Here is a 13,954-nt window from a genome sequence, read left to right as displayed (position 1 = left end):
AAGTTACTTTCAGACGTCTTAGACTCGCGGCGATATTTCGCTCTGTAATTTGTACGGTGATTTCTTTTTCCGCTACTTGAAAAATTTGCATTTCTATTTGATACCATCTGAAGAAACATTAATAATAGTCATCTTTCGGGAAATATTTTTACAACACATGAAAATGCCGTTTTTATATTTTCTTTAACAAGTAGGTGTCACTATTAGACACAAAGTCGATAACTGACAAGAGTTCAAGTCTAGAAGATTAATTAAGAGACATTGAGTATATAGAAGCAAGTGATATTATTTTTTAACTATGTATTTTTTTGCCTTTGTTACAAGTATCTAATCAGCTAAATTTCTCATAAAATTTCATAATCAAGATTAAAATAACATTTTAATCAGATTAAAATGAAATTATTGCACTCTGTTTTTATTTGTTTAATGTCCATTCGAGAAATTTTATCATCCAGCAAACGCAAATGAGGGAGAAAAGATCACTTTTTTGAAACTGTTTATTTGCATTTGGATTAATAAACAAGATTAAAGAAATAAAAGTTAAGCATCCAAGGTGATGTCAAAATGCAACAGCTTACAAGTTTAATTGTTTGCTGATTAAAACACAACTCTTTTAAAAATGTGACATTTATGAAATATATAAAATTTTTTTCATTATTTCCTGATTGCAGCTGAAAAGTTATAAATAGTATCGGATCATAAATAGTAAATTGATATTATGGATGGAGTCCTCTTAGTGATAAATATGATATAATAAATCGCATTTTTTGTCTCTTCTAAATTATACATATAGGTAGGGGAGACCGGGGCAAAGTCGTCAGCGGGGCGGAGTCGTCATTGCAATTATTTCGAAATCTGTATGTTGTGTGAATTAGGCATTAATACTGTAAACGCGGCTTATGGTGCCCACGTGACCAACGGAGTTAATGAGATTATGTGCCATGTTGTGATTCTCATCGAGGCAAACGTCTTTTCGGAGGTTAAAAGTAAAATTTTTTGCGCGTCGAAAATTTGTATCATCTAAAATATTATTGCGTCTCCGAATCTCAAATCAAGTGATTCTAAAGAGTACGGCATGCTGAACACGAATCCAGCAAAGTTTTTTTATTTTCATTGATTTCTAATATTTTATGAGCGACCAAACTTGAAACTCGTGTTTGGGGCGAAGTCGTCACCAACCCATATCATGGAGGCTTCCGGCGAAAATCAAAGTCAAAGAAACAGTAGTGGTCCGGCAAGGACTTGGATAATATGTGCTGCGTGTGCTCAGAGATGACAGAATAGAGCTGACGAGAAACGTGCAAGCGTATGGTACATAAGTGTGTCATCGTGTTTTTAATTAATGTTTTCATTTTTCTATTAAAAAATAATTAATAAAATGTATCCCATCATTTTGATAAACGTATGAATTTTTATTTAAACGTCAGTCCGAGAATGGAGTGACGACTCCGCCCTGGCACGTTTGACATTTCACGTTTTGCACCTTTGTCGTTTTCACTCTACCACTGAACAAAGCGACGTAGACCAAAAATGTCCGTATAAATTTTGTAGCCAAGGGTTTATTCTTTACAACGGTATACCACATTTTACTGAACGTATTTGTTTGTTGTTAATACGCGGCACCGAAAAAATAATGACGGCTTCGCCCCGGTCTCCCCTACTGATGCATCAACTCGAAATAAATCTGTTGCGTCGAAATACGCACAACATGTTTATATCATTAAATGTTAATATACCGTTGAATATATATGAAAGTAAGATAATTCACAGTCGGTTATGAAAGACATAAATGCATTTTATAATCTTCGTTACGTTGCATAAAATAAATTGGCAAAGAATAAATTGATTTAACCTAGTACAAGGCGATTAGACGCCCACTATTACATCGATAGCCATATCTGGGTCATGCAAATTATATGGCGCAATTTTTTTATGTTCTACTCGATAATACAACACGTATAGTCTTTACATATAATTACATAATCTCCTTGTTCCACGTTTATGGAAATACTATATACTATTTTTTTCTCGTAACACAATGTATGTGACAAACTAAACGTGGCTTTAAAATATAGTAATTTATTGACGTTTTACATTCTTTTTAATAAATAATCTTCTAACGACGCAAAATATTTATTTAAAATTTAATCAGTTTTATTACAGTATTACATTAAATATATTTTTAAACGGACAATAAAAAACATATATATAAAGTATAAAGTAAAGACACATCGTCCCATGTATTTTACATTACTTAATAAATATAAATTTTTATTAAAGTTTAGAAAAATATTTAATATTCATCTGAAATCTACTGTGAAATACGCGTCTAAAAACGATAATCATAGAAGTGGCGCTATCTTGAGACTAATATCATGAAATAAAGAGAATAGAAGCTTCTTCGTTCATCGGATAATGAATTAATGTAAAAACAATTAACTCAGAACACAAAACCTGATAATTTAATAAAACCTTATAAATCTTCTTTCTAAATACATAAATATATTGTTCTTAAATAAGAGATTAGTTCTTTATGTTCTCAACTAAACAAATTATCTTTTTATTTTATTATTTTCCAGAAGCACTTAGTTCTACGATGTATCAAATTTTATTTTTTTAAATATAAATCCCTTACCGCTTAAAAATAAATCCATTACCGTATAATTATATGCAATTTTACATCTTTGTTTCGTTATATGATAATCATAATTTGTAATTTTAATCGAATTATAAGAAGTTATGGATTAACAAACATTTTCGTTTGCTAGTGAAGGAATATATACAATTTATATAATAGAGATTATCATTAATCTATATTCAATTTTCGAAATGAACCTTGAATTCCTTCGAATTCCATCATAACACAGGATGCTTTCGATTCTAGTAAACGTGCCTTCTCGTTCGTGCGACTCAGCTTTTCATCCCGTAAAAACCAATCTCTATTCTTTTCAATTTTTTCCTGCCACGCAGCTGTGTATATGTAAAAGAAAGATACGTAATATTATAGAGATCAAATAAATGTATTAAAATCATTCTCGTAATTTTATCTATACATTAAATTGTATATAATTATATATCACAAAAGATCAATTATAATAAATATTCTATTTATAAATATTTATAAAGTAGAAACGCTTTTATAAGCGTGACAAATATATCAATGTTATCTAAAATTAAAGATAAAAAAATTATATATTTACCATTTAATTCTCGAAAAGTGCCTGCTTTACCACCCCATTCGTTTGGAAGTATATCCTTGTTTAGGTGAGCATGTAATTCTTCCCCGCCACCATTAAAAATATAAAACTGCAAAAAGATAAGAATAGTTGATTGTGTAACAAGTGCGAGAAGTTGAGACATGGACACGAGTGCGGAGTGGACGCACGAGCAGAAGGCGAGTGCGATCACCCGCACTCGTGTCTACGTCTCAACTTCTCGCACTTGTTACACATCCTATTTTATATTACAAGTGCGTGGAAAGTGGCCCCGTGCGCGCGTGTCACGCGCGGAAGGGGCCACTTTTCACGCACATGTGATATAAATATATTGCTGTGTGTATTTCCGACTTGATTAGTGGTTATTTTATTTAAACCTTTGGCCTTACCTTCTGAGTCAACTTTTCTTTCAAAAGTGGATAAAACATGTTAATTAAATTAGAGATGAACGACGGTGCGTGAAGAAAGTAAACGCCAGCCAATCGGTAAGGCATACTACCTTGCACTGCCAACATTGCGCGCCTCACGATAGATTGCGTTGGAATGAATTTTGCAATGTGCGGCATACTAAAGTTCTAAAAGAACAACGTTCTTTTTAAATAAACGACGCAAGATTTCAATAATGATCATTGGTGAACAATTTAAAAGCAAGAAAGAGTATAAAATAAAATAAAAGATTTTCTTTCATGATTTTACAGTACCTTTATACTTTTTTTTTAATTTTCACTTTTAGACTTGTTTAATAAAGCTACGCACAATCTCATCTATTTTCAAAGTAACAGCAGCGTAACTATAGATAAGAGTGCACTCTTTTAACTTTATACTCAACTCACTCTTATCTTTCTCAAGTATCAGCATTCAAGTTTGTCATATCGTAAAAAATGCACGTACCGTATTAAAACAATGAGTTTTTTATATTTGTTTACGAACGTTAAACGTCAGACGCGAGAGTAATGCCAAAAAGTTCTCAAGATGTTGTCCCATGTAAATGTAGGTATTAATAATTATGATTCTAATATAAGGACAATGATAAAACATTAAAGTACAATAAAAAACATGGAAATGAAGGCAATAACGTCATTGTTATACCTCGAGATCTAAAACAAAAATATTGGACAAGCAGACTTCCTCCAGCAAACGAATATCAAGTTGCATTAAAACGCGTCTGACTATCGCTTGTACCGAGAACTTCTCCATGTCGGGATTACGTAATCGGAAGATGGTGACACGGTATCCTTCCTCGGTTAATGACGGCAAAACGACGCATTCACTAACGAAAATATTTGTTTATATAGTAATACATGCAATAGTAAATTTAATCGGGACTTGACGATTTGTCCTAAAATCATTAGCTACTTTAATTTTTTTTTTGTCTATTTAAGATTGTGAACAAAGATTTATTTACATGGTTGTGAAGCAGTCTTGAATGTCTTGAGACAGTGGGTCTCGAGCGGCGAAAAATTCCGGCAAGGACGTTCGGACGGTGTAGTATCTTTCCAAGATTAATTTACATCTCTCGATACTGTTCTTGCAATTGAAAAGAAATCTCTCCAGTTTGGCGTCGTCTGCAATGAACAAAAGATGTGTGTAAAGATCACATTCCTTTATGCAAAATTTCACACGTTTTTCGTTGGATACATGTTTTCTTTACTAAACTTGATTTACGTTCACTTAACTTTGGATACTGCTGTGAGGTATTTTATTTTTCTCACTTTTTAATAAATATCTTTTATTCTTATCATAATTTTTTAGTTAAAATCTTGCAAAATCTGTTATTAGAGAAAAGTTTAAGGAAATGGATCCAAGGATTCTTTCCGTTATTTGATTTGTAAGCTTTGGATATGTAAAATATCAAAATTTGTTTTTTATAGGTTTTGTAATAAAAAAGAAAAATTTATATACATATATACAACAATTTCGTTAACATAAAAAGACAAAGTAAAAGTAAAAATATAAAGTACAAATAATATAAAGCACGAATAGACAAAAAGCTCTGCACTGAATTTTTAACGCAAACACGTTCATAACGATGCTCATCTTCGTGACGTGGAAAGACGAGATTAAGTAAGATTATGCTTTTGCGTCACGGCATTGATTAATGTTACAAATGCTATTAGTACGGCTACATTATTCTAATCAACTTTTTTATTCTTTTGAATAAACCTTGACTAACGTAAGTTTTGTTATAAAAACAAAAGAAAAGCTGTTGTGAGCAAATATCAAGTGGATAAGACGGTTACAAATACCACATATGTATAGAAACATATGGTACCGGTACTTTTATAATTTATTTAAAAAAAATGTATTTTTGGAAAATAATTTTGTTATATTGTCTTAAATTTTGTTAAATTTGTCTTTAAATAAGCTTTAATTTAATTACAAAAATATGTCGAAATTTTCAAAAAATAAAGGTAGTAGGATATTTTGAAAAATATATAACATTTAAAAAAAATATGAATAAAAAGTATTTTTGATACTATAAAAGTTTTGTTTAAATTTTGTTTAGATATTGTCTCAATTATTTTTGAACATGTCTTTTATATTATATATCTCTCCTATTATTTCGATATTATATGTTTAAATTAATTTTTCAAAAGTAGGTATGTCTTACCTTTTTAAGGTGCATAAAAGCATTTATAAAAATATACGTTTTCCTTATTTTAAATTATACTACAACATACATCCGAAGCGCATCGAAATATAGGAAGGAGGAATACTTGGGTTCGTTTCCTTGTTAGTTCAGATATTTAGAGTTGAGATATTTTTCAATATCTTGCATATTATAATTATTTAAAGCTATACTTGTATAGTAATAAAATCGCATGTTATTGTCCTTGATGTGATTAGAACACGTTGCAAACGAACCTATGTGATTCGGCAAATGCGGCTGTTTCGAGAGCCATTCTCGAAGCGTTCTGATATCTTGTTTTCTCACTTCCGGGTCAGGTGCAAGTTCCTTATCTATACGTTTCTGTTGCGCTGGCGTTGGCGGTAATAACGTCATGATTTTCTGAGACAGCCACAAAATCGATATTGTTGTCTAGTCACACGATGTGAGGATTGCAAGATTTGGTGCAAGAGAAAAATAGGTAATTCCAATTGTATGTTACTGTAATGAAATAACATTAATTTTATTTTTATATTATTATTATATTATTGTATTATATTATTCATAATAAACCCATAATAAATCAAATAGGAAATAGTAAGAGAGGCACGCGGAGCCACGCGCGGTACGTCGTGCGCACGCACGATATAGTCTACAAGATGAGACATATTAGTCATTGTCAATACATATTCGGACGTTTCGACACTTTTCTTGTGTCATCTTTAGCGTGTAAACAAACGTACGATACATGAAACGTACAAACGCGCGAAACGCAACGATCAAAAGCGCGAAACGGACATTGTACGGTCGTATCCGCGACATTTACCGTATTCGAATGAGGTTTAAGCGGTTCGCTCATTGGGGGGGGCTTCGCCCCCCCCGACCCCCCTTCATGACTGTGCAAATCGAGTGTGGGTTACCGGGGGGGCTTTGCCCCCCCAGACCCCCCCTAGTGGCTGCGCGGACCGAGGATGGGTTACTGGGGGGGGCTTTGCCTCCCCAGACCCCTCCCCGAGGCTGCGCGAACCCAAGGCTGGGTTACTGGGGGGGCTTTGCCCCCCCAGACCCCCCCGAGGCCGTGTGGATCGAGGCTGAGTTGCGGGAAGGATGGGTTCGTTTCATCGTGACGTTGTTGAATGTATTTTTTAAATTACGTTATTTTTCACCGTTCTCTCCAATGCCCGGGGCGAACGCGTCATTAAAATTCGCGTCATCATACTTGGTCCGCTGAACGTTGTGTGTATATATATACAACGAGTCTAGAGTTTATAGAAAAAAATTTTGCAAGTAAAAGTATTTCAGGCACGGTAGTGTCGAATTTGATTCGCGACGCGAAAAAGTGTAACAAAAGTGAAACTCGTCTGTTATATATGTCTATGAATTTTATATATATATTTATATATATATGTATATATTTATTTATTTATTTATTTATTTATTTTTAAATATGTTATGTGTCGTGTGCCGTGTGCCGTGTGCCATATATACATATATATATATATATATATTTATTTATTTATAAATATGTTATGTGCCGTGTGCCGTGTGCCGTGTGCCATATATACATATATATATATTATATTTATTTATTTATTCATAAATATGTTATGTGTCGTGTGCCGTGTGCCGTGTGCCATATATACATACATATATGTATATATATTTATTTGTTTTTAATTATGTTATATGTCGTGTGCCGTGTGCCGTGTGCCGTGTGCCATATATACATACATATATGTGTATTTATTTATTTATTTTTAAATATGTTATGTGTCGTGTGTCATGTGCCGTGTGCCATATATACATATATATATATTTATTTATTTATTCATAAATATGTTATGTGTCGTGTGCCGTGTGCCGTGTGCCATATATACATACATATATGTATATATATTTATTTATTTTTAATTATGTTATATGTCGTGTGCCGTGTGCCATATATACATACATATATGTGTATTTATTTATTTATTTTTAAATATGTTATGTGTCGTGTGCCGTGTGCCGTGTGCCATATATACATATATATATATATAAATATATTTATTTATTTATTCATAAATAAATAAATATATTTATATATATATGTATATATGGCACACGGCACACGACACATAACATATTTATAAATAAATAAATAAATATATACATATATATATATATATATATATATATATATATATATATATATTATATATATAATATAATATATATATATATGTATATATGGCACACGGCACACGGCACACGGCACATAACATATTTATAAATAAATAAATAAATATATATATATATGTATATATGGCACACGGCACACGGCACACGACACATAACATATTTAAGAATAAATAAATATATTTATATATATATGTATATATGGCACACGGCACACGACACACGACACATAACATATTTATGAATAAATAAATAAATATATTTATATATATATGTATATATGGCACACGGCACACGGCACACGACACATAACATATTTAAAAATAAATAAATAAATATATATATATATATATATATATGTATATATGGCACACGGCACATGACACACGACACATAACATATTTATGAATAAATAAATAAATAAATATATATATATGTATATATGGCACACGGCACACGACACACGACACATAACATATTTATGAATAAATAAATAAATAAATATATATATATGTATATATGGCACACGGCACACGGCACACGGCACATAACATATTTATAAATAAATAAATATATATATATATATATATGTATATATGGCACACGGCACACGGCACACGACACATAACATATTTAAGAATAAATAAATAAATATATATATATATATATATATATATATAAAATTCATAGACATATATAACAGACGAGTTTCACTTTTGTTGCGTTTTTTTGCGTCGCGAATCAAATTCGACACTACCGTGCCTGAAATACTTTTACTTGCAAAATTTTTTTCTATAAACTCTAGACTCGTTGTATATATATACACACAACGTTCAGCGGACCAAGTATGATGACGCGAATTTTAATGACGCGTTCGCCCCGGGCATTGGAGAGAACGGTGAAAAATAACGTAATTTAAAAAATACATTCAACAACGTCACGATGAAACGAACCCATCCTTCCCGCAACTCAGCCTCGATCCACGCGGCCTCGGGGGGGTCTGGGGGGGCGAAGCCCCCCAGTAATCCAGCCTGGATCTACGCAGCCTCGAGGGGGGGTCTGGGGGGGCAAAGCCCCCCCAGTAACCCAGCCTCGGTCCGCGCAGTTACGAAGGGGGGTATGGGGGGGCAAAGCCCCCCCATTGGGGGGGTCGGGGGGGGCGAAGCCCCCCCCAATGAGCGAACCGCTTAAACCTCGTTCGAATACGGTAAATGTATCAGATACGAGACATCACAATGTCCGTTTCGGGTTTTTGTTTGTTGCGTTTCGCGCGTTTGTACGTTTCATGTATCGTACGTTTGTTTACACACTAAAGATGACACAAGAAAAGTGTCGAAACATCCAACGATGTCGTGCCTAATATGTCTCATCTTGTAGACTATATCGTGCGTGCGCACGACGTACCGCTCGTGGCTCCGCGTGCCTCTCTCACTATTCCCTCGTTGTTATCGTATTCATTATTTTATAATTAGGAACTGAGTTTGCGTAATTTTTTAAACACTTGACAGAATTTGCAGATATAAAACACTAAAATAATAAATTTGCCGCAGTATTGCAACTTTTTACTCAAGTTTTACTTAAAAAAAGCACACACACACATAATGTCTTTCGTCATCAATATATTTGCGAGATTGCATCTGTCGTTTACTTTCGTACTTTTTCCTATCAGGACAGGTAAAGATGGCACTAGGTCATACGTCTTCGCAGTTTAATTTTCTCATTTTAGCGAACAAATATTTGGCCACAAATTCCGAATACCATCTGATGAACGGAGTTTATAACATAGACTTCAAAGAACTTTGAAGTATGTTAAACAGAACACACACACAGAAAGCGTGTAATTTAAACATTATTTGCAGTTTCTCTATCATTTTTATGCTAATATTGATAGTTAACATTCAGGTATTCCCTCGCGTCTTCATAGTTCACATGATTAATCATACCCAAGCTCATTAGACAACGTGCGATCACGTGCGACCTTTATATCGTATATCATAGATCAATTTACTTGCTACTTGAAAAATTTGCCATCTGGTCTCGATGCTACAAAGGATGTTTACGTCTTTAAAATATGTATTTAAGAAACGAAGATGAGGATGTAATCGAAATGAACACACACACACACACACACACGCGCGCGCGCGCGCACGGGCGAGTCAGAGAAACGTAAAGAAAAAGAATCCTTACGTGACACGAATACGATCTCGCGGACGACCTCGTTCCAAATTATTTCCAAATTTCTAGCACCCGTTTTTTAAAGCCGATCAGTTCGTTGAATACCGATAAGCTCACGACAGTTCTCCGTTGTTATCGCAAAGTTGCAAAAGTGAATAATCTTCATAAAAGGGCAAGACAGAACGTTCGTTGTTTATGCAACGTTATATACCTATATTTACTCTACACGCTTTCAATAAAGAGAAAAATTAAATTAAAATTAAATTAAAAACCTGAATTGACACCAAGTTAAATTTTTGATTTTCACGGCACGATTGATTTAAATATTTGTTACACTTTGCATGTTATAAGAGCAACAGAGACAATAATGCAAATGTCTTTCGTTGTAACTGTTACAACCAACAACTTTTTGTATTATTTTACAAATTTTGCTGACGAAAAGATGGGATAATATGAGCATGATCGATTAACTAGCCTTGAGAAATGATTTTCTTTACGGAAATTATAGTAACAATTTAAAGATGCTGAAATAAAAATATTATATAAAACTTGTAAAATACTTCTAATTGAAACTCTAAATTATTTGCAGCTCCGAGTTGCAACTTTATATAATCTACGTTCCATATAATCGTATTACGTGCAACTGTAAATAATACTGCTGATAAACTCGTGAAAATCATGGAGTGGATAATATACGTGAGAGGAATTTTATGTTGGAGAAGATAAAGTGATCAGATATGGTCCCAAAAAGATTAATAAATAAATGCGGGTTGATATAAAAATAACTGTGTCAGAGACAAGAGATACGTACAAAAATAAAAACTATTAGGAAAATGAAAAAAAAAATGCTCGTGCATTTTCCTCTTATTAATGAATCTGAAATCAAACTTTTCTAATTAAAAAGCTAATAAACGTACATTTTAAATATTAAACGTCTTTACGTTAAAGTCTGTTTAATAAAACGTGACGTTTATTAAAATTTTATAAAAATAATATGGAAAATAAAAAATGTAAATATACAATCAAACAAAGGAAAAACGTCGTTAAACCGTCAGGGACTGGATCTCGGTTGATAATAATATTATTCCAGTGAATCTTTACGTACACGTCTTCGCCTTAACAAACCATGCACTGACTTTTTTACTGACTTTTAATTCGGTCCCCATTAACCGGTTAGACCGGTACAGGAACCGCGTTTTAAGGCACGCTGCTAGGACATGATGCAATAAATATATTCATCACCTCGAGGCATATAACGATATATGCCTAAATGTCAGTATTTTTCGCAACATTTTATATATTCCGTATCCTACACTATATCTCCTGTATTTCTTGTGTATTATGTATTTCTAATTTTTTATAAAGATTAGAGTTACTATATAATTAAATTGATTATCAATTTAATTTTGTAATTATTCTGTTTTTGTTTTGGTTGAGACTGCGTTTTAAGTTTAAAAGTAACAGCGCGTGGTTTGCCAACCAAGATCTAGTCTTGGCCTTTTTTTTCCTTAACAGCGTTTTTCTTTAATTTGATTGTATAGTATCATGTACGTCATATTTTCACTTACTTGATATCTGTAAATATACGTCGTCAAAACTACCAAGTAAATATATCCACTTTTATCACAAAAATGTTTTTAAAAAAAATAGATTCCGATCTTGTCAAAAATTTTACAAATAAAGAAACAATTTCGCGAATTTCATAAATATGCAATTTTGATTTAAAGCACGTTGTGTTTTGCGATATGTAATTATTTAAAAATTGAAAGAAAGCACGTTCCGATGATTGATCTCGGATATTGCGACACTTGATTGTTCCCTCACAATAGTGACGAAAGATCACACAGGCTTGACGTGAAAATCGCGCACGTTGCACTATGGAGCCTAGCTCGATGAGTGAAGGAGTACCTTCCGCGGTCCCTGTCGCTCAGGATGTCTATCTGCTCGAAGCAAAACGATTCCTCTCTTCCTCGCGCCGGTAGTACATCGAGTTCCCCACCATTCGGCCATTATACACGTATGTAACGCGCCGCATAGGAAGAATGTTCACATACACAGGCCCATGACGCCCAACACGTGCGTAAACTTATAGAGAATGTAGACGTGTCCGTCTCGACGTTTTCGTAACGAAACTTTGCTGACGTGACTGGTTTACGAGGATGAGTGTCGGTTACGATCATTGATCTCGCGTGAAGGTATCAAGTTTTGAGAAACACTTGGAAAACTTGGATTCACTGCAACAAATGAGTGATCTGTAAAAGAATTTTTTTCTTTGCCAGATAAAACTTTAATTTTAACAAGTGTTTTGTATAATAAGTTTACGATACAGAATTTAATACATATAAACAATTTATTTAACAAGATAACTCGTAATACTGAACCGTATTTTTAGCAAACATTCAAATATTATTCAAATATTTTATACTACAAGTTCAAACTTTGTTTATGCAATTGGACTTGATTTTAAAAATTTATATCATTTCTTTAATTTTGTAATTAATAAATATAATAATATGATAAATCTAATTAATATAATTTTTTAATTAATTAAATTAGCTAGCTGAGTAATTAATCAAATTTTTCAAAGTCTGTTCCTAGCCTTGTCTGTCAGTTTTAGCTTCTAACTCTTTGTCCACATGCCTAACACATTAAATAACCAATATTATTAGTCCAACAGAACAGAGGTCGTAGAATCTAGATCGTAAAAGCAACGTATTGACTGACACGGAGAATAAAGAGTTTGAGAGAAGTTGTTTAAATGCAATTATTATAACTTTCCGCTTTATAACTAGCTAATAAGATGAACCGGACTTGTAGTTGTTTATTTGTATCGTGTTTCTAAACTTTTCACGTCAATATAGCTTGTAATTAACGTAATCGATGCACCATGCATCCACGTGTGAAAATATCTATATGGACGTACAAACTTTTGCAAGAATATTACAAGTCGTAACGTATCCTGCTCGACGCGGAGCGTAACGTTATAATGCGACTTGATATACAACAAACGCACAGCAAAATCAACACGTAATTGTGTAACGTTCAGCAAAATGCCTAGTAAGCAAGAAACATCAAAAAACATTTTTAAAATGTTTCTTGACGTTTCTTGATTACTGGGTGGGTATAAAACGTGTATTTTCCTTCAATTATAATTTAATATTGTACTCAAAATATAATTTAGTCGTGTACTTAAAATCCTCCAAACCACAGCTTTTTGGTTAAGCATTAGAACGTAGCAAATTACATAGTTTGAAATTGAAAGAATACATGAAATAGGCAAGACGAGGCAGGTTAAACTCACACTTGAAGAAGCACAAGAGCTTATCACGGACAAACGCAACTGCATAACGCAATAATTTTTAACATCCTAGAAGCATTTGGAAATCAATGATTGCACGTGAGAGACATGACGATATTTTGCACGACGTGACACAAAACCGACGAAACGTTTGGCTCTATTTTTCCGACCGCGAACGAGTGTTGCAGTTGACAGCTATAGAAGCATCAACTATTGGTCGTTTTGTACTTCATGTGTCAATCGTACGTTGTTATTAGGTTATTACACACGTATTTGCGACGTTGATACTATTAGTATACATACGCGGAAACTTATTATTATATCTTGAAAGGTTAAATTTATCTCTTGGGACATGAACTTGTAAACGTCACCCAAAGTCACAAAATGCAAAGTTTTTTGCGAGATGGTGGACTGTATTACTATATGCAACAGCGCTTGCATAACATGCATCTGGTGTATCCTCTTTTCGGTATGGTACGA

General features: G+C 33.2%; 1 protein-coding gene and 1 pseudogene across 4 annotated transcripts; one reads left to right on the top strand and one right to left on the bottom strand.

Annotated features, from left to right (window-relative positions):
- Positions 1-13,954, top strand: part of LOC139808631 (venom allergen 3-like) — a 38,981-nt pseudogene that overhangs the window by 1,366 nt on the left and 23,661 nt on the right.
- On the bottom strand, positions 1,775-12,205 carry LOC139808627 (alpha-tocopherol transfer protein-like). 4 transcript variants are annotated; one of them, XM_071770820.1, is made up of 7 exons: positions 12,085-12,205; positions 6,081-6,324; positions 4,621-4,780; positions 4,305-4,485; positions 3,605-3,790; positions 3,201-3,306; positions 1,775-2,970 (listed from the first exon to the last, which is right to left on the bottom strand). In XM_071770820.1, the coding sequence occupies exons 2-7, from the start codon at positions 6,217-6,219 to the stop codon at positions 2,807-2,809; spliced, it is 936 nt and encodes a 311-aa protein (XP_071626921.1). In that variant the 5' UTR covers positions 6,220-6,324; positions 12,085-12,205; the 3' UTR covers positions 1,775-2,806. The 4 variants fall into 4 exon arrangements, with proteins under 4 accessions (XP_071626921.1, XP_071626920.1, XP_071626922.1 ...); XM_071770819.1 differs by having other exon boundaries at positions 11,745-12,118; XM_071770821.1 differs by lacking the exon at positions 12,085-12,205 and adding an exon at positions 10,189-10,394.

This window comes from Temnothorax longispinosus, chromosome 2 (assembly GCF_030848805.1).
Source record: "Temnothorax longispinosus isolate EJ_2023e chromosome 2, Tlon_JGU_v1, whole genome shotgun sequence".
Classification (NCBI taxonomy): domain Eukaryota; kingdom Metazoa; phylum Arthropoda; class Insecta; order Hymenoptera; family Formicidae; genus Temnothorax; species Temnothorax longispinosus.
This window is presented reverse-complemented; position numbering and strand designations above follow the sequence as displayed.